The sequence below is a fragment of the Sus scrofa genome, chromosome 1 (assembly GCF_000003025.6).
Source record: "Sus scrofa isolate TJ Tabasco breed Duroc chromosome 1, Sscrofa11.1, whole genome shotgun sequence".
Taxonomy (NCBI): domain Eukaryota; kingdom Metazoa; phylum Chordata; class Mammalia; order Artiodactyla; family Suidae; genus Sus; species Sus scrofa.
The window spans coordinates 272,507,866-272,528,308 of NC_010443.5; the positions used below are offsets into that span (position 1 = coordinate 272,507,866).

A 20,443-nucleotide genomic window follows, 5' to 3' on the forward strand; every position below is an offset into this window, starting at 1 on the left:
AAAGAAAGAAAATCTAGCAATTTAAAACGTCTGCTCTTCAAGACATTAAGAAAATGAAAGAGATGCCGCAGACCAGGAGAAAATATTTGTGAAAACTATCCGATAAAGGATTTGTGTTCAGAATACATAAAAATGTGAATTATATATACAACTAATAACATACAGGAAAAGGCACAAATGAATCCCTTACCACCTTGTATTTCCAAAAGTGACATTCAAATTGGGAAGGTCTAGTCCAGGAAAACCATTTCCTGAAAAAGGCTCGAACACCTCCTCCTCCTTGCCCAGTCCCTTCAAAGCCTGGAGGGTGTGCTGGGCCAGCTGGAAGGCAGTGGTGCTGTCGGTGCTTTAAACCAAGACTCAGCCTCTGCTGCTCGGGATCCCTTGTTTAAAGGGATCTCCTCTCAAAGGGAACTGCAATGACTAAAGCAGAGAATCAGAGAGGAAAGAGAGCCACCAAGAAGAAAAGCACAGTGACAGCGACCAGTAGAATGGCCTGCTCGCCTTTAAGTGAAACCTGTGCCCACGGCACATCAGAGAGGAGAGGCGACGCCGAAGCTTTTGCAGAGCAGTCCTTGTAGGACGGGGACCTGTGCGGCGATGGTCAGCACAGAGCAGGAGTGACCACCGCTCCAGGCTCTCAGGACAAGGCCTCCTCCTAGTCCAAGGGCAGGGAGAGGTGGCATCGTGTCTAGAGGTGACTGCATTTGGGGACCAAGTGAGGCGTGGGCAAGCTGTTGGGGGCGCTCCTGGGAGTGAAGACGAATGGATCTGGGAGTGGCAAGGAGAAAGGGGCCCTGGGAGAGCCTGGTTAGAAGGAGCACATGAATTATGCACAGACTATCAAACAACAAAAAACTGGACCTCCCTGGCGGCCTAGCGGTTAAGGGATCTGGCGTTTGTCATTGCTGTGACTCGGGTCGCTTCTGTGTCGAGGGTTCGATCCCTGACCCAGGAACTTCCACATACTGCAAGTGCGGCCAAAAAATAAGAACTGGGTCAGCTGCAGAAGGACCCACACTGGGCACACTGTGGGTGGGGTCGGGGGCAGCTGTGTGAGGACAGGTGCCAGTCGTCTGTCTGAACTGTGCTCTCCATGCAGGGATGTGGGTAGGGGCCGAACAGAGGAGCAGTGGTGCGAGGATGAGCACGCGGGGGAACCGACCCTGAGGCTGCGGAAGGCCCCACTCCACCCCACGCCATCCCCCGGAGACGGGCTCCATCCGCTGGGTGGGACGGCCCAGTCCTCCCTCCCGGCCACGGGCGCCGGCTGCAGAGTCCCATCACGGCGAGGGGAGCCGCGATGCTGGAGAGGGTCTGACTGGAAAAGGCTCCAGCCAGAGTTTTAAATTTTTTACTATGTATATTTTTTACTCTGACAAGAGCACAATTTGAAATGAAGGGCCAAACCTCTCAATCTCACTTCAAGCCCCCGTCCCCATCCCCGCGCATCAAGCTTCCCGCCCTCGGGTAGCGGCTGCGTGTCCCCTCCCTGCCCGCTCCCCACGCCTTAAAACACACGGCTCCTGCTGGCCGTTCTTGTTTAAAACGGTGCATAATTGATAGCGGCAAATCCACTCTGCCCGTGTCTGAAATCTCTCCAGGGCAGGAAGAACGCGCCCCACGACTGTCAGTAACTGGAAAGCGAGCGAGCGCGCCGGGCGGCTCAGCACACGCCATACAAAATGCAGCGGTCTGGTGTAAGGAGCGGGACCCTGGGATCAAACTCCTGCATAATCGTCTCATTTTAGAGTCGTCCACGAACTTCCGCCTCCCTCGCCACTGGGAAGGAAGACAATAATTCCTATGCGCGCGGCCACCCCGACACTCCCTAGACGACCCTGACATGCAAGTGGCTGGAAGCCAGAAAGTTCTGCAAACTTTTCCCAAAGAGAAAAGCAAATGAATTTAAGGCCAAAATGATAGGAGACAAATGGAAGCCAGAGCCAGGAGCCAAGACTGCCCAGTCTGTGCCGGCGGGGGCGCCATCAGTACCAGGGGTGCTCAGCCTGGACGTGTGTGGATACAGGACTCTGGCTTTTCCAGCATCCAGGCAGGCCTGGTGTCCACACTGCTCCCACCACTACCCTCCCCGCTGCAGCCTTTGTGCCCACCCACGCTCAGCGAGTCAGCCATCCATAGAGGGCACTCAATGTGGACGGGGCCCCGGGCACCCACACTCAGAGCTGCCTTCTCTCTTGATCGTCCTCCAGCTCCGTGCCTGTGTCTGGGGGGCCTGGCTCTCCAGCCCACTGGTCTTCCTTGTGTAAGAAGGTCCTGCACGTTCCTGGAAGCCTGTCTTCCCCGGGCACTGGCTGGAAGCCACATGGCACCTCCCCCCTTGTGCTCAGAGCTCCTGCATCTATACAGGCTGCTTCGGGCATTGGGGGGGGGGATCCCCTCTGACAGTGGAAACACTGTCAACAACCACGTATAATGAACCTCAGTTCAGCCCCCCCAAGAACAGTCTCAGCACCCCGTGGTGTGGCCGACCTGTAGACGCTCCATTGCGCCCCCCCCAAGAAAGAATCCGTGGCTCAGCTGCAAGGAGCGTGGTCAGCTGACAGCCTCCAGCTATAAAGGTCTTCCAGCTTTGAACTGTACGTTCTTGACTTTTTAAAATACGATATATTTACCAAGCTATAATTCACTCCCTTAAAAGTCTGCAGTGTGAGGAGCTCCTGCTGTGGCACAGCAGGTTAAGGATCTTGTGTCACCGCAGCTGCAGCTCGGATTTGATCCCTGTCCTGGGAACTTCCATACACTGCGGGTGGCGGCCGAAAAAGAAAAAAAAAAAAAAAAGCATAGAATACAGTTCTGTCCAGTGTATTGCCAGAGTGTGCAAGCATCCACACGAGGAAAGTCTAGATTGGCATCACGAAGGAAAGCCGGCACCCACGTGCAGCACCCTCATCCTCCGGCCCTGGCAACTGCTGGTTTGCTTCTGGTCTCCGAGGCTTTGCCGAATCTGGACACTTTCTGAACATGGAATTGTCCAGTGTATGGTCCTCCCAGACTCCATTTCGGAAAAACAAAACAACAGAGCAGCTCCTGAGCTTATTTTAAAGGTTACACATAAGAGTCCGTCTAAAGTGCGTAACAGATAACAACGACTTAGAAGATCCACGTGGGCCTGACCGTGTCGGCAGCCTCCCTTTCCAGGGCTCATCCCCACTGTCCCACCTGGCGAGGAAGCCCTGCTCCTTCCTTCTCCTGGCGAGCCGCGTGCAAGGACGGGCGGACCACATCTTGTTCATTCCTTCACCAACCGATGGACATTTCAACCCAAGCTTTTGAGCAGGCTCTTCTGGGGACGGCCCTTGGCCAGTGAATGGGCACAGAGGGGTGCCAGCACCTGGCCAGCTGTGCCCAACGTAGCCCTCCCTCAGGAGGGCCCTGCTGGGCCGGCAGAGCCTGGGTCGGGCTGCCTCCGGATGCCACAGCCCCCACCTGCATCCTGCTGCAGTCCCTGTTCCAGACTCGGTCACTTCCTCGTGACCCCTTTTCCACCCCACGACTGTCTCAGCGTCTCCCTCCAGGAGAACCCAACCTGCGCCACCTGCCCCGAAAGTCACTGGAGCCTTGGAGTATTCGGTCCCATTTAAGGGAACCGCAACGTCCTGTTTTCATGCCGGTGGCCCACCAGGCTGTCAGCTGGGAGCTCAGGGGAGGTGGAGAGAGGGGAGTGGCTAGGACCTGTGCTCTGCAGTCAGAAAGACCTGGGTTCAAGCTCCAGTGCCACCTCCCAGTCGCTGTGGGACCAGCCATTTCACCCTCCAAGTCTCCATGTGTGAGGATTTTTTTTTTTTTTTTGTCTTTTTGCCTTTTCTAGGGCCGCTCCCGTGGCATGTGGAGGTTCCCAGGCTAGGGGTCAAATCAGAGCTACAGCTGCCGGCCTACGCCACAGACACAGCAATGCCAGATCCGAGCTGCATCTACAACCTACACCACAGCTCACAGCAACACCGGATCCTTGACCCACTGAGCGAGCCCAGGGATCGAACCCGCAACCTCATGGTTCCTAGTCGGATTCGTTAACCACTGCGCCATGATGGGAACTCCGAGGATCTTTTTTTTGAAGTACCTCACAAAGTTATTTTAAGGATTAAGTACGATGATCCATGCAATTGCTTAGTGTGTGATAATGAGACAAAATATTCATGGAGCCTAGTTCCAGCTACGCTTCTAAGCCTCGACCCACTTTCTCATGACCTCACAGGGGGATTATTATTCATCCATTCTAGCAGGTGAGAACACTGAGGGACAGAGAGGTTTAGCAACCTGTCAAAGTGCCCCAGCTAGAACGTGACCGTGACAGTTAATCTTGTGTGTCAACTTGAATGGGACACAGGGTACCCAGATATTTGGTCAAATGGTATTCTGGGTTTATTTGTGAGAGTGTTTTCGGAGGAGAGAAACATTTAAATTGGTGGAATGGAGTTCCCCTCGTGGCTCAGTGGTTAATGGACCCAGCTAGTATCCATGAGGATGCAGGTCGATCCCTGGCCTTGCTCAGGGGGTTAAGGATCCGGCATTGCCGTGAGCTATGGCGTAGGTCGCAGGCACAGCTCAGATCCTGCATTGCTGTGGCTGTGGTCTAGGCCAGCGGCTATAGCTCCGATTTGACCCCTAGCCTGGGAACCTCCATATGCCGTGGGTATGGCCTAAAGAAATAAAAGACAAAAGACAAAAAAAAAAAGAAAAAAGAAACATAAATTGGTGGAATGAATGAAGCAGATTGCTCTCCCTGCTGTGGGTGGGCCTCACCCAATCAGTTGAAAGTCTAAATAGAACAAAAAGGCTGACCCTCTCCCCAGCGAGACAGACTTTCTCCTGTCTGCTTGCCTTTGAGCTGGGACACTGGCTTTTCCCAACTTCAGATCTAGTGCAGTGGGGATGGGACCAACACACTCAGGTACCCCCGTCTTCAAGGCTCCCTGGATCCCACTTTAGCCTTCCCACTTTCTGGTTCTTCCTAGGCTCCAGACTGCAGACTTCCCCCCCAGATCTTGTGACTTGTCCGCCTCCTAACCGCATGAGCCAATTCTTTACAATGAATCTTTTCTCTCTACGTCATACACGTCCAGTGGTTCTATTTCTCCGGAGAACACTGACCAACATAGGGGTGGAGCCAGGATTCAAACCCAGGCAGCTGGTTCCAGCATCCAGCACAGCACTCCACTGTGAATCTGCTGAACGGAGGGGGAAGGAAGGAGGGAGTCTTGGCGTCCACTGCTCAGTGCAACCCCCACACCCCAAGCCCGAACGCCTGGCTCGGCTTTAGATCCCTGTGCTGCACCCAGAGTCAGGTGGAGTCAAAGCCACCTTCCTCCACTTTAAGCAGATCAGCTGGAAGGGACTCGAGGCAGGAGATGCTCTGCCAAGGGCGCCTCCACCACGTACCTTCTTCTTGGCTGCCCTGCCACAGGCGGCCCCCGGGCTAGACGTGCGAGTTTGCTTCAAGGACCAGAGAGCGGCCTGTGCAAGATCTGGACCCTTGGGCTGCCCGGGAAACAAGTGCCTCTCCCGGTCACCGGTGCCCAGAACCGGGGAGCCAAGGGAGGAGAAGGTGAATTAATTTCCAGGCTTCCTTTCTCAAAGCCGGTCTCCTTCAGGGACCAATGGCCCGGTGAAGAGTTCCATAAGCACGGGAGTTCCTGTCGTGGCACAGTGGAAGCTAATCCGACGAGGAACCATTAGGACATGGGTTCAATCCCTGGCCCCACTCAATGGGTTAAGGAACCGGCATTGCCGTGAGCTGTGGCATATATCGCAGGTGCAGCTTGGATCCTGCGTTGCTGTGGCCGTGGCTGTGGCCGGCAGTCGTAGCTCCAATTCGACCCTTAGCCTAGGAACCCCTGTATGCCATGGGTGCAGCCCTAAAAAGCGAAAAAAAAAAAAAAAAGCACGTCCCAGACAGGCGCCTTCTCCACCCACTGTCAGAATCTCCACTCTTGGCTTTTCCACTATATCTGCTTTGATGAGGTGCTGCAGAGAAGCTTCTACTTTAACCCTTTCCTCACCCGAGTGCTCCTCCATGAATCCACCTTAAAGCACACCACCTCTTGGCTTCAACTCAAATCCTCTGCCACTCAGGAATCGCTACCGTCCCCATCATCACCACTGTGGCAAACCATGACGTCCCATGTGCCCGGCACTGTACCAACCAGCAGAGCAGACGCACTGCCACACACGTGCGCTGGCCCATTGAATCCAAGTAAGGTGCTGTGATCCGAACCACATCAAGGATGAAAACCTCTGGCTCCCAAGAGGTTAAGTGGTGCCTCCAGGCTGGGCTGCAGGTCCGGCTGACTCTAGGTGGCTCTTCCGCTTCCTTCCTACAAGTAAAATAATACCCCTTGTTCCCTGTAGCTGTTAGAACATTCCTGAAGCCTCTGGGGGAAATCAGAAAATGGAAAAGGAACCCTGAAGCGATTTAGGAGGGGAGTGAGTAGGGTGAGGTCGACACTGTCAATGCCCCCTCGACCTTCAGACTCTCTGGACCCCACCTTCAAGCCAAAGCCACTGCCTCATCTGTGCCCATCACCTGAGGGGCACCGGCTGCCCCTGCGCTGGGACCCCCTCCTCCACTTGTCTCCCTGGGAATGCTGTGCACAGCTGCCTCTCAGGGTTAAAGAGAAATAAAGTGGATTCCAAAAGATCCTTCATCCCAGCCGCAGCTGTCTTGCCTAAGGAATCTGCCACCGTGTTTGTTAAACCCACACTTTAATTACTCCAAAATTATGTTAAATCCTTGCATAAATATTGCGACGGCATCTTCCGAGGAATTTCATTACAGTAAGCTGGGCTGCCGCCAGAGCTCTCGGTGAAAACGTAGGAGGAGAACAGACACAGGCGGAAAAGATATTGTTTTCAAGATAAAAAGGCAGGGAGGTGATCCTTTGTCAGACTGCCCGGGTGTCAAAGAGAGACAGGCTCTCCCATTTCACAGACGGAAGGGGGAAAATGCCCTTCCACCCTCTGATCTAATAGCTTTTTACTTCTCGGGAAACCTAAAGCGGAGGAAGTATTAAAAAGCGGTGGTATTAATTAAGGGGGAAAAGTCCATCAAGAGAACCCCAATATGTTTACAGTGTCCCCAGGAAACCGGGGAAATTCACAATCAAGTGTGTAAATGTTCTAAAAAAGGGTCCTGAATATTTTATGAATATTTGTCATAAAACAGAAATGATAACCGCTATGCAGAGCTATTAGAATTAATATTTATGCGCCCGCCATGAAATATTCATGGGGACAGAGAAAGGGGGGCCCCCGAAAGACAAGAATTAATTTACACTGGGCTCGGTTTACCCGCTGGCTTGATGTTTAAAGACGGCTGACAAGCCTCCCTATGAATCCGCCAGTCACTTCCCGCAGCCGGCGGAGTGGAGGGGGCGGGGGACGGGTCCGGACTGCTGACAGCTCACAGATTGAGTTTCTGACAGCCCTTGAAAAAACCTAAACGGCCCCCCACCTTTTTCGCCTTCTTCCGTTGCCCAAGGCACTCTGTTCTGCCACCGTGCATCCGCGCGCCCCTTCCATCTGCTGAAATTAACGAATTAATGAGCGAGATCCGCTTTACGGCGGGGCCCTCGGAATGTTTACCGGCGATTAAATTATAATGCAGGGCGGCTGTATAATTCATGAACCAATTAAAGGAAGTGTTAGTTGATTTGATGGGATGAGGACGTACAAAATGCATTTAACTAATGGGGAGCCACGGGCAGCCGAGGGCCGGCTCCCTCTCTCGGATTACGCGGCTAATTGCCGCACTTCGTGGGGCTGTCATTGATAGCCATGCATATTTCATTGTTCTCAAATACTTCAATTGTGTGCGTCCGTGTCGGGGCTGTAATGTGGAGAAGCCCGGCCAAACGCGGCTGTACTTGCAGCGGCCGGGCTGCAGCGAGGCCCGAAACCCGAGCTGGGGCCTCCGTTCCCGGCCATTAGGTGATTAAAAGGGCTCAGCCTGCGATCGCCTTTTGTTTGGCTAATGATTCTGGACGCTGGCTTCCTGACGGCGGCGGCAGACACGGGGGCCCGGACCCCCTTTCTCTGGGGTGGAGGGTGGGCAAGTCCGTAGCCCCCCAGTCATGTCCAGAGAGCAGGGGTCTCAGGTCATGCACAGGGCAGTTCGCCGGGGACCCTCTGTAGCTAAGGCTTCCCTCCTGCCCAACGTTGTCCATTCACAGGAGGGGCCCCAAGGGGTTGTTACTTGCCGTGGGGGGCAGACCGGGCCCCGCCGTGAAGCTCTGCTGTGTGCGCGCTGCTGTGTGTGGACAGCAAGGGGATCCCGGCACTCAGGGAGCGGGAACGGCAGTCCGTGGCTCTGGGCTGAAGGACCGGGAGGAAAGTGGGCCGGGGAGCTCTGGTTCTGAGAGATGCCATCTTCAGCCCAGTTCATTTCTGAGGCCTGGGGGTGAGCACCCCCGACGTCCCAGATGTCCAGAGCCCTGCCTCCACGGTGTGCCAGTCTTGGCAGCCTGGCCCTCCTCCAAAATGGCTCTGCTCTCTCCCCTGGCTTCTCGGTCTGGATGTCACATGAGCCTAATACGCACAGGGCACCCCTCCACCCAAATAAACAATTTGAGAACCTGTGGTTCATGTCTTCAATTCCCCGCTGGATACCTAAGGAAGAACTTCTTTTGCTCCCACTTCTGCACCCAGGGCTGGGAGGAGGGACCGACCGGGTGCCAGAAGCTGCCTCCTCGAATCAATGCTCAGACCCTTTCTCCACACGCAGGAGCTGTGTGATCCTGGGCCAGCCTCAGGCTCTCAGTCGCCTGGATTGGGGTGGGGGGGTAGGGATGAGGCGGGGGCTCGGGGGGAGGGATGGGGTGACGGTGGGGTGGCAACAGGTGGTGAAGATGAAGACACCTCATCCCTGTGCTTAGGGGTGGGTCCGCCCTGTGATAACCGCCCATGTTATTTCAGCCAATACTATTATCACGTGACAGAGATTCCGACCCACTGGGACATGGACGCGTTGCTGGGAAATGAAGCGCCTGCTGGTCTACCAGAAGGCCCAGGGTGTAACCTTCCAGTTACAGGCCTTGGGCATCTCTTTAACTCAATCCAGCTGGAAAGGTGGCAGCAACCAAGGGACCATGGGTGAGAAGAGCACCCAAACGGCTGCCACTTCAAGGATGGAGGCCAACAGAAAGCCAGGGAACTCAACCCAAACGTTCTTGAGGCCTACACTTGAACAGCAATGGGCAGTCCAGCTAGAGTGAATGCATTCCGTTTTTGTTTTCTGTTTGTTTGTTTTTTCTTTTTAGGGCCACACCCATGGCACATGGAGGTTCCCAGGCTAGGGGTCCAATTGGAGCTATAGTTGCCAGCCTACACCACAGCCACAGCCACGCAGGATCCTTAATCCTCTGAGCAGAGGCCAGGGATGGAAACCGCAGCCTCAGGGTTTCTAGTTACGTTCGTTTCGGCGGCACCACAACGGGAACTCCGGATGCATCCTGGTTTAAAATAAAAACCAAAGTCTCCTTTGGCAGGTGGTTACCCTGAGCGACCAACTGTCCTACAGACTTTCCAAACATGACCTTATTTCATCCTGCAGGATGAACAGTGGTGATTCTCAATGCACAAAAGGGGACACCGAGGCCCAGGGCAACCAGCCATCTTGGTTCAGGAATTTCTTCCAAGCAAATAAATACTTGTACAAGTGCAGAGATATATGCGTAAGACGCCCCGCTGCTGATTACTTACAATAGCCCAAAACAGGACACACCATACATGCCCACAGCCAGAGGGGCTTCACAAGCTGTGGCAGCCTCATACTCTACAGCTTCGAACGGCAATGAGGCCGATCTAAGGTGCTGCCCGTGGAGAAAAGCCCAAGCCACAATCTTAAATTTAAAACAAGTTATGTAACAACGTGTATCACACGAGCTGCTTAACAAGAGAAGTGAATCTGGAAGGATGTCCATCAAACCAGCCACAGTGATTGCTGGGGGAAAAGGACTGAGAGCAGAAAAGGGGACTTTATGCATATCTGCCTTCTTTTCTTTCCTTTTCTTCTCTTCTCTTTTCTTTTACAATGAGAATGTTTTGTTTTTACAATTAGGGGAAATGCGAAGTTATACAATCACATGAAAAAGCTAGTTTTTAAAAAGGAAAATCATAGATTTTATGCTCAGGGCCAGTATCTGACGCCAACACACGTATGAGCAGACCAGGCTCTCGTGTGGATCAGACAACATACAGAACGATGATTTAATGGGTCCAGCACCAGCCTGACACCCTGACATCGTCATGGAGTCACACTTCATGTCACAAGAGCGGGCAGACCGGAGATGGGCCAGCACAGACGGCGGCCACTGAGAGGCACAAGCGGTGAGCTGACTCTGTGAAGACGGCACGGCTCACCTGGCCGCCCATGTGCCCCAGGTGCAAGGGGAGCCAGGCGAGAAAGTGTACCACGCTCAGTGCAAACCAATGCCTCTGCTTTAGGAAAAATCAACTCACATTCATTCATTCAACAAATCCTGACCTAGTGCCCCCTGTGTGCCAGTCACCAACTGTCCCAAGTACCACAGAGTTCCTGCCGTCACAGAGCTTACAAGGTGCAGTTATATACGTACGAATAGAGACTCCCTGTTCCTGGCACCTGGGGTTGATCTGCTATTAAAAGAGGAAAAGATGCAGTATGAAAAGGCCAGGTGGCATCTAGCAGAGAGATGAGATGCACGATGGCATCGGGCACACTTGGTTCTGCCAGGCGAGGGAAGCACATTTTGACGTCTTCTGCGAACCATGTCCCCATGCGATGGCCGTTGTTCACGGGCTGATACTGACGGTCTTTGCTACAGACGTGCCACACACGCACGCTGGGTCATGGAATCTCTCTGCCCCGACTGATGGGTGTGGGAACCGGGGTTCAAAGCAGGGAGTGACCCTCCCAAGGTCCCGTCGTTAGTAACTGCAGACTTTCTGAGTTCAGCTTAGCGGGACACCCCGGGCTGAGCTGTAACCACTGGGCCACGGGGCCTCTCCAGATGCCCTGTGCAGATCCCCTGGGGACAGCTCTGGCTCATCAGACACCCCGTGCCAGGTGTCATGCCAAGGACGTGCAGACACACCTCACAGCAAGCCTGGGACCGACGTGTCAGCGTCACCCCATTTCACAGATGAGGCCACACCCTCCACTACCTCCAAAACCCCGCCATCACCCTCAAGGGAGACCTGTGTTCTGCCTCCCGTCTCGGTGGGTTTACCTGCTGTGGACATTGCGCAGCAGTGATCTCACACAGTGTGTGACCTTTGGGACTAGCTGCTGTCACTCAGTGTCATGTTTTGAGTACTCTTCATGAACGACCTTCAGAAGGAGCTCTTAGACCAGTCCCATTTTACAGATGAGGAAAGAGAGGTTCTTGCCCGAGGCCACGAAGCCAGTCAAGGGCAGGGCCAGATCCGGACCAGGTTCGTCTCAGTCAAGGGCCCATAACTCTACCCACTCTGTGCCTACATTTCTGGTTTCCTTTAGACGACTTGTTTCAGGATGAGCTGACACAATACCGACACCTGCTCAGCTCCTGGGTGTCAGGGGCTGGCAGACCCCCGTCCCCTCACTGCCCCCTGCCCGACTCCCTGGCCACACGGCCTCCTTGCTGCTGGGAGCACACCCTCTGCACAGGTGGCCCTGGCTCTTGGTCTCCCAGTGGCCGCAGGGCCACCCCCCAAGTTGACCCACGACTCTGCCGAGATGTCTGCCCCCAGACCCCTGTGGTGAGTAGCACCCCGCCCTCTCAAGCCCCTGCTTTGTCCCCCTTGAGCCCCCTCCCTGGGAGACGTCACAGCTGCATATGTTTGTGTGACATGTGAAGGCACCTGATGGGTCTGGGTGTTGTCTGCCCTTCTGGCAGCTCCTAGAACACTGCCCGGCACACAGCAGGTGCTCAGCAAATGTTTCACTCAATTATGTTGTATTCAAGAATCTCATCCTTGGAGTTCCCGTCGTGACTCAGTAGTTAATGAATCCAACTAGGAACCATGAGGTTGCAGGTTCGATCCCTGGCCTTGCTCAGTGGGTTAAGGATCTGGCATGGCTGTGAGCTGTGGTGTAGGTCGCAGATGTGGCTCAGATCCTGTGTTGCTGTGGCTGTGGTGTAGGCCAGAGGCTACAGCTCCGTTCAGATCCTAGCCTGGGAACCTCCATATGCGGTGGGTGCAGCCCTAAAAAGACAAAAAAAAAAAAAAAAAAGAATCTCATCCTTTGAAGGGTGGGTTAGAATGAGTTTGGGGGGTGGGGTGGGCACAGCCACAAGCCAGAAGGACCTGTGGCTACAAAGGCCACCACACGGGGCAGGCAGGGTCGGTGCCTGCAAGTGCCATGTTTTTACCGCCTCCACCACCTGCTTCCCCCACTCCCGCCCCCCGACTCTGCTTGTGGGATTGACACTCAGCTCACTTGGAGTTTCTGCCATGGACAAGCTTCAGCGGGAGGCCCAGGCCCCCGGGTCCGCCTGAGCCGGCCTCACCACTGCTTCCTACCACCCTTGGGCCCCCACCCGCTGCGTTTCCTCCAGGCATCTCTCCAGAGCAGAGACCCAGCGGGAGACACACCTCCACAGCATTCCTGGCACAATTCAAAGTCTTTCCAGAACCTTCCCACTCTGGGCAACTCCCCTCTGAGGGTGCATTCCAAGAAAGCCACTTGCTCTTTCTCCTCAAATGCCTAAAAGTGACAGGAAGCTCTTCCTTGTGGACCAGCAAAGACACAGGTTCAGATGCTACGACATCAAATAGGCTTCACCCGACGATCAGGTCACGACACTCACCCCGCCCGTCTGCAGCCTCGATGGGGGGCAGGGGGCTCCCTTGGGCCGAACCCCTCCTGAATCTGCACCTAGCTGCGGGTGTATCCAGAGACTGGGGCTTGTGGAAAGTGGATACAGACCACACCTGGACCTGACTGATCGCAGCTGGAGGAACCTGGGATCCGGGGGAGAAAGGACGCCTGCCCTGGAGGCCCCGCTCTCGGCCCAGCCCTGTTGCCTGGAGGTGCCAGGAGAAGACGCCCCTAATTGCCTACCGAGAAGCAACCCAGGGTTAAACTGTTTATCTGGTTACGCTCCTGGGTTAAACTTCTTACGTGACCCCCGCTGTGAGCTGAAACCTGAGCATCTAGATAAAGCTTTTCCACATCCTTGGCTGCAACTTAAAACTCCCGGGTTTCGATAGCCGCCTATGAATTAAACGTATTACTTGAGCCCAGAAGCCTACCCGCTCTGGAATAACCACCCCAGGGGCATCTGCAATAACCCCGTGTCTGTGTCGGGGTCCGGAGGCGCCGGGGGAACACGCTCAGAGGAGGGCTGTGCGGCCACTAACGCAGGCGCTGGGGACAGCAGTTGGGACAATGAATTCACAACATACGAAGTGCGGGGAGGGATTCGATACAATGTGTACAGTTAAAACCCTGCGTTTGTTGGTTTGTTTCAGCCAGGCCCGTGGCATATGGAAATTCCCGGGCCAGGGGTCGAATCTGCGCCATAGCAGCGATCTGAGCCGCTGCAGTGATGATGCCAGATCCTTAACCCGCTGTGCCACAAGGGAACTCCTTAAACTCTTTTTGTAGCGTTTCCCTGACAATGTCAGAATACACACACTATACCAAAATGTTACCAGAGGTTGCCCTGGATACTAGAAATACTCTTACTTGGCTACGTTTTCTGACTGTTTCACAACAAATGGACTCACACACATAAGGTGCGTGAAACATAGAGACAACCCCCCCACACCCGGAGTGTCTGCCCAGCTCCCAGGGCTCCCCAGCCTCACCCTGGCTTTGAGGGGCTGGGGCTGGCCGGCTCTCCAGCCTCGTCCTTAGCATGTCACAGCCTCCCGACTGCCCCCCATCCCGACTCCCAGATGAGCAGCCCTGGAACCGGCCTGGCTTCCTCCCGCCTGGAGCCTGGATGGCTCTTCCTCCCATCTCCCCATGGCTGGCTCTGAGTTTTCATTCGCCTCTTAGCTTAAATGACCCTTCCTCAGAGGTGCTGTCCCAGCTCCACGAACCTGCCCCCCGCCCTTCTCTGCCACGCCGTGGCCTCTAATTCCCCACGGAACTCTGTCTCGGCAGGTGTTTCTTGTTTCTTCTCTGCTCCTTGGTGTAGGGTCTTCTGGCCTCCTTCCATGCGAACGTTTGCCTCACTGCTGAAGCCCCGGGATCTGGGACAGGGCTTGGCAAAGAGCAGCCCGTAATAAATACCTACGGAACCTACACATCAATGCTCAAGTGCTGCCCTTATTAATAGGAAGAGCCGCTGCCGGATTGGGCTCTGGGCTGAGCACTCTGAATCAGGGCATCACAGGGCAGTCTCAATACTATTCTTGCCTCTTTTAGCCATGAGGAGTCAGAGGGTCAGAGAGGCAAGGTCATCTGTCAAAGTCGCCCTGCAGTGAGCGTTCACATCCTTACCCCTGCCCGTCCTGGGCCCTCTTCACCTGCCTCTCCATTACCAAGATGTCTGTGGGTGGGTGAGCCCGGCCCCGCAGGACGGCAGGCACTCACCCGCTGCCTGGCCCCAAGAGCAGGACCCCAGAATTTCTATCTGGGAAGGGCTTGGGTCAGTGGCCTGGTTAGAAGGGCTTCATGGGATGTGTCCGCAGTGGCACGCTGCTTAGATGGGCGGTGGCGGGGGTCGGGGGAGCAGAGCTGAAGCCATCCTGGACTCCTCCCAGGTGAGCACATCTTTGCTAGGCAAGGGCCCGCTGCAGCTCCAGGCGGGACAGGCCCGTTTCCTTGTGGAGGACTGGCGGGCATCCTCCCCACAGTGGCAGGATGGCACTGGATGGCAGGTCCCTCCTGCCTGCTGGGGTGGAATGGCCACCCCCCACCCTGAGTTCTTGACCACAGGAGGTAACTGCTCTCATTGCCTGTTCCTGCAGCCTCCTGGAGTGGCATTAAGGTGACAATGGGGACAGCAGGTGGCATGCACAAAGGTGTCCTGCCAACTCCGAATTAAGTACTACTATCACTCCATTTCTTGATGCAGAAAGGGGGCCTGGAGGAGAAACACCTGGCTTCAGTTAGTGCAGCTAAGATGGGGCCGGGCCTTCATGTCACTCCACGGGGCTTCTCTCTAAGGGACCAGCTGCAGGCAGACCCCGAGGTCCACTCAGCTCAGTACAAACTCCAGGGAGGGGAGAAGCAAGGACGGCGAGGCCCGAGGCCCGAGTCCCTGCAGCCACGGCTACCAGGATGCAGCCACGGCTACCAGGAGCCGAAGGCGAGGTCAGGGGAGGGAGGTGTGAGCAGATGGCTTTCTTTGTTGTTTCTGAAATGCCTCGGCCACAGGCAGGTGCAAAGTTGCATTTCGGTTCAGGACAGAAGTGGCTGTTTGCATTTCGTTATCTTTGAGCAGGACCACAGATAAAAGAGGACAAGGATGGCGCGAATCAGCTTCCTGCAGGGGGACCCCAAGGTGACACCAGCTCCTAATGCTGTCATCAATGGGATGTTTGCCCCTCTGTGACTCCTGCCACGGTGTATCTGCGGCTGCTGGCTTGTCCCATGGCTGCTCCATGAAGGGGAAAGCAAAAGGCAGCCCCTCCCTGAGCCGTGCCTGCCTCCTGGAATTCGCCAACCTCCTTGGGTGTGATTCCACATTTTTCCAACCATTCAAAGAAAGGGCCTCGTGACCAAACCGTACCGCTGACCCAATGAGCCACACTTTGCGGATGTTTTTATCGGCGTCTTCCCTTCTCAGCTGACCTGGTGGAGGAGGGGCTCACCTTCAGGCCAGGATCTTGGTTTTGCCTTTCTTTCTTGGCCTGGCTGCAGCTCGGGCAACACCGGATCCTTAACCCACTGCGCCCGGCCGGGGATCGAACTCAAGCTGCCAGAGAGACAAGCAGCATCACGAACCCATTGTGCCGCAGCGGGGACTCCAGGCCAGGATATCAGATTATTTAACAGAGTTCCATCTTTTCCGTGTGGCAGGGACCTGGAAGGCCGCGTGTCCTTGGCCCCTTAACAGTTTTCCTGTCCAGGGTGTCCCCCTGGTGTCAAGTCCCCTACACTGCACCCCAGGAAACCCCCCAGGAGAGAGTGCTGTGGGTCGAGCACCCTTGAACCCCCTTCTGAAAGGCAGATCTGGGGGGGCACCATGGAAGGCCAGGCATGTCTCACTCGTTCCGCATCCCCAGAGCCTGCCCTGTGTGCACGTAACACTGATCAAGAGGCTAACCCAGCGTTTGCAGAATGAATAAATAACCTTCCGGTTTGCTGAGATCCATGACCACCAGCTCCAGAAGCAGCAGCCCTGGTAGCAGCTGTAGCACAGGGCTCCAGAACCAAAGAGAACCCCAGCAGTCCTCCGATTCTGCAGGCAGAATTACCGCAGACCCATGACCACCTGGAATTCACAAGGATCTCCAAGGAGAGAAACGTATCCCTCAGCCTGCTTGCGTTCTTCCTCTCATCATCACATTTACAGACACCTCAAAGGTTCTTTCGGTCCAGACTCTTGTCCATTTAAATTCTGTTTCCCTTGGTTTCCCTCTCAAAGGAAAGAAAACTGCAGCTCACTCTTGTAGAGAATTATTCTCCCCAAAAGAAGCTCCCAGGTTCTAAAGAGAAAGCTTCATCGAGGCCAGCCGTTCAAACCATCGTTGCTTCTGCAGCATCTACACAAAGGATGAATGTGGGACACAGGGATCCTGGGCTGCGAAGCTGTGCTTGGGAAAGCAGGGCAGGGGAGGAGGTGCCTCGTTTGTTATGTAAATCGCTTGCTTCTTCTAAAACTTTCGCTGTTCATCTAACAAATTCCTTTTAACCCACCTTTCCACCAACCCCCAAACCCACGTCTTACCCCACAGAGAGCAGGTGTAGGTGGACATCAGACATCAGGAGCCACGCTCCAAAACGCAAATCGAACCTGAACCACCCTCTCGCCACCGGCACCCTGCTGGCCTGATCCCCAGCGTCTTTCCAGCGAGGGTGGAGGGTGCTGGACCAGCTCCCTCTCTGGAGCTGCACACATGCTTTCATTCGCACTGGACACACAGCACCTAACTGGCTTCTCAGCACACCCAGGGGGCGGGCGCCGTTACCATCATGCCCCGTTATAGAGGGGGCGAGTGACCTGCCCAAGGTCTGTGGCCAGTAAATGGCAAAACAGGATTCGAACCCAGGGACGTCTGGGCCTGACCGCCACACGGCTTCTCTGCCCAGCCTCAGAGATCACAGCAGGCCAGGGTTCAAGGCACATCTCCACCTGCCGGCTTCCGATGCACAGGTGCCTGCCCGGCTCGCGTCCTGGCCGACACAGCGCCAGGTACTGGTGTCCAGTAAGCACTCTGCCCCTCGGTTCAGGTGCCTGAAGGGCAGCAGCTCGAGGCTTGCGTGAGGCAGGGCTGCCCTCCACGCCGGCGCCTGTGCGTGTCCAATGAACGTCTGCCCGCTCGTAAAACAGCTCACTCCAGGTCACTACCGACCCTACGTACATAACTCGCCAGATTGGTGTCCAGAGAGTTCTGCCTGGCTGATTTTCTCTGTTCTTCTAACGACTCCACAACTAAATGTTTCACAGAGCCTTTTCCTCGCCAAATATTTATGTTCTCGAATGTTTATTGGCCTCTCTATCATGATCAAGGGTTTATGAGCACTCTATAGCAACTGCGAATTAAATACATAATTTCAGATCCATCGAATTCCAGTTTGGTGCTACATTTGTCTCTATTACGCCGCAGCAGTTGCCGTGGGCACCCGGCAGATGACTCCTGAATGCCTCTGTCCGGGGGCAGCCGGAGCGACTGACATTTCAATCTGGGAGCAGCCAGGGGCTTTGGTGTCTGCCCCCGGCAGCGGCAGAGACGTTTCCAGGGCTCGCCGGCATGGCCGGAGGATTCGGGAGGGAAGGACGAAGCTCCGGAGGACACCCTCCCGCCCTCATTCCACCAACCAGGCCGCCCCCAACCCACGCACCTCTGGGAAGGAGGGCCGGCATCTCGCAGCAAATGAAAAAGACAGACTGAAAAAGACAGAAGGGCCATTCTTTCTGTTGGTGAGTGGCACCCACTTGCCTGGGGGCCGGTTGGCTAATCCCATCCTCTCTTCACCAAACTGGCACCAAACCGCTAAGTGCTAAGCTTCGCTGTTCACTTTTAGCAGAGACCACCTCTCTGAACCTGGTAGCGACTTGACACCACACAGACCAATTTTTTTTTTTCTTTGTCGGCTGCACCCATGGCATATGGACGTTCCTGGGCCAGGGCTCGAATCTGAGCTGCAGCCGTGACCTCCATCACAGCCGGAACCTCACCAGTGCACTGGGCTGGGGTCTGAACCCAGGCCGCCACAGAGACAACTTCGGATCCTTAACCTGCTTTGCCGCAGTGGGAACTCCACCATGTAGACTAGGAATTCGGATTTGAAAGAGAAGACAGGGAGACTCTGAGAGGGGGAGTCACTAGAAAGAGGTGGGGCTGCCTCCTGTCTCAGGGCCTCTGCTCTGCCTCCTCGATTCCCGCGTGGCTTGGAGCCAACTGAGGCGGTCTGTGGTGTAATAAACCCGAGTATAACCCTCCTTCCCTCTCAGGCTGGCTCCCACCTAGAGGGTAGGCTGGCCAATCCGGCCTGTCCACTGTCCCAGCACACCACATGTGCTCACTAAATGTGTGCTGACTGACACCAATTCAAACTCCAGTCTTGGACTCCAAATCTCGTGTCTTTCACACTAAATCTCACTTCTAGAAAGCACCAAGGCTGTGGGCAAGACAGCCATGCGCTTTTTTTGGCCACACCTGCAGCATGTGGAAGTTCCCGGGCCAGGGATCGAACCCACGTCGCCAAAGCTGCGACCACAGCTTCGGCAATGCTAGATCCTTAACCCGCCGCCACAAGGGAAGGTCCGAGACAACCGTTCTGGAAAGAAAACAATTAGGCATATTTTAAACCCATCATCGATCCTAAGGAAAAAAATACGTTTCCTAAAACTTCAGTTTCATGACGTCAAACATTTCCACTGGAGACTCAACTGAACTGTGTCACAAACTTAGGTGGCTCCGGGGACCCATGTTGCTGCACAGGTGTCCTGGAGTCTGGCAGCAGGGTGTCCCCAAAACTACATGAAACCTTTGTTCCTTGGATGCTCTAACTGCTTCCGAGCACGGACCCCCTTCAATCTCGGGGTGCTTTTCATCTCCATGAGTAGAATTAGGAGCTCTGGGGCTCTTCGGTAGTGCCCATCAAAAACGAAAACACGACTACATCCAGCAATTCCATTTCTTAGGATTTTACTATCTGTAGGGACGATGCATGAAGGTACAGAGCCCGATTACAAGACACCAATCGTCGCACTGTTTGCAAAGAAAGAAGGAATACAGTCTAAACGCTCAAGAGGGACATGATTAAATTAGTGCCTAATTTAATTTAATAGGCTGGACCACTGCGTGGCTATTACAAAGAACGGTAACACCGCACACCGGGCAGAATGGCCATCATTAGTAAGTCTACAACTTGCAAATGCTGGAAAGGGTGTGGCAAAGAGGAATCCCTCCTACACTGCTGGTGGGAATGTAAATTGGTACAACCGCTATGGAAAACAAGATGGAGGTACCTCAGAAAACTAAATATAGAACTACCATATGATCCAGCCATCCCATTTCTGGGCATATATCTGGACAAAAAAAAAAAAATTTTTTTTGATTGAAAAAGATGCGTGTGGCGTTCCCATCGTGGCTCAGTGGAAACGAATCTGACTAGCATCTATGAGGATGAAGGTTTGATCCCTGGCCTTGCTCCATTGGTTAAGTATCTAGGGTTGCCGTGAGCTATGGTGTAGGTAACAGATGTGGCTCAGATCCAGCGTTGCTGTGGCTGTGGCATAGACCGGTGGCTACAGCTCTGATTCTACTCCTAGTCTGGGGACTTCCATATGCTGGGGGTGCAGACCTACAGAGGCCAAAAAAAAAAAAATCGTTGAAAAAACGATAGATGCACCCCTATGTTCACTGTAGCACTATTCACAATAGCCAAGCCATGAAAACAACCCAAAGGTCCATCAACAGATGAATGGATTAAGAAGATGTGGTACATACACACAATGGAATACTACTCAGCCATAAAAAAGAACAAAATAATGCCATTAGGAGCAACATGGATGGAACTAGAGACTCTCATACTAAGTGAAGTAAATCAGAGAAAGACAAATACCATATGATATCACTTATATCTGGAATCTAATACACAGAACAAATGAACCTTTCCACAGGAGAGAAGCCAACGCGTGGGCATGGAGAACGGACCTGCGGCTGCCGGGTGGGAGGGGGGATGAGATGAACTGCAGTCTGGGGTCAGTTGCTGCAAACTACTGCATCTGGGGTGGGTAAGCAATGCGATCCTGCTGCACAGCACAGGGAACTACAGCTGATCACTTGTGACGGAACATGATGGAGGATAATGTGAAAAAAGAATGTGTATAAA

The 20,443-nt window shown here is 54.3% G+C and overlaps 1 protein-coding gene across 4 annotated transcripts in view; it reads right to left on the reverse strand.

Moving 5' to 3' along the window:
- Nucleotides 1–20,443, reverse strand: part of AK8 (adenylate kinase 8) — a 128,008-nt gene that overhangs the window by 10,205 nt on the left and 97,360 nt on the right. For 2 of the 4 annotated variants that reach the window (XM_021070821.1, XM_021070826.1), the window contains one exon: nt 6,168–6,338. The exons of the other annotated variants lie outside the window; for them this stretch is intronic. In XM_021070821.1, coding sequence (XP_020926480.1) covers nt 6,168–6,338 — 171 coding nt within the window. The remainder of the gene's footprint in view (nt 1–6,167; nt 6,339–20,443) is intronic. 4 annotated transcript variants of the gene reach the window in all.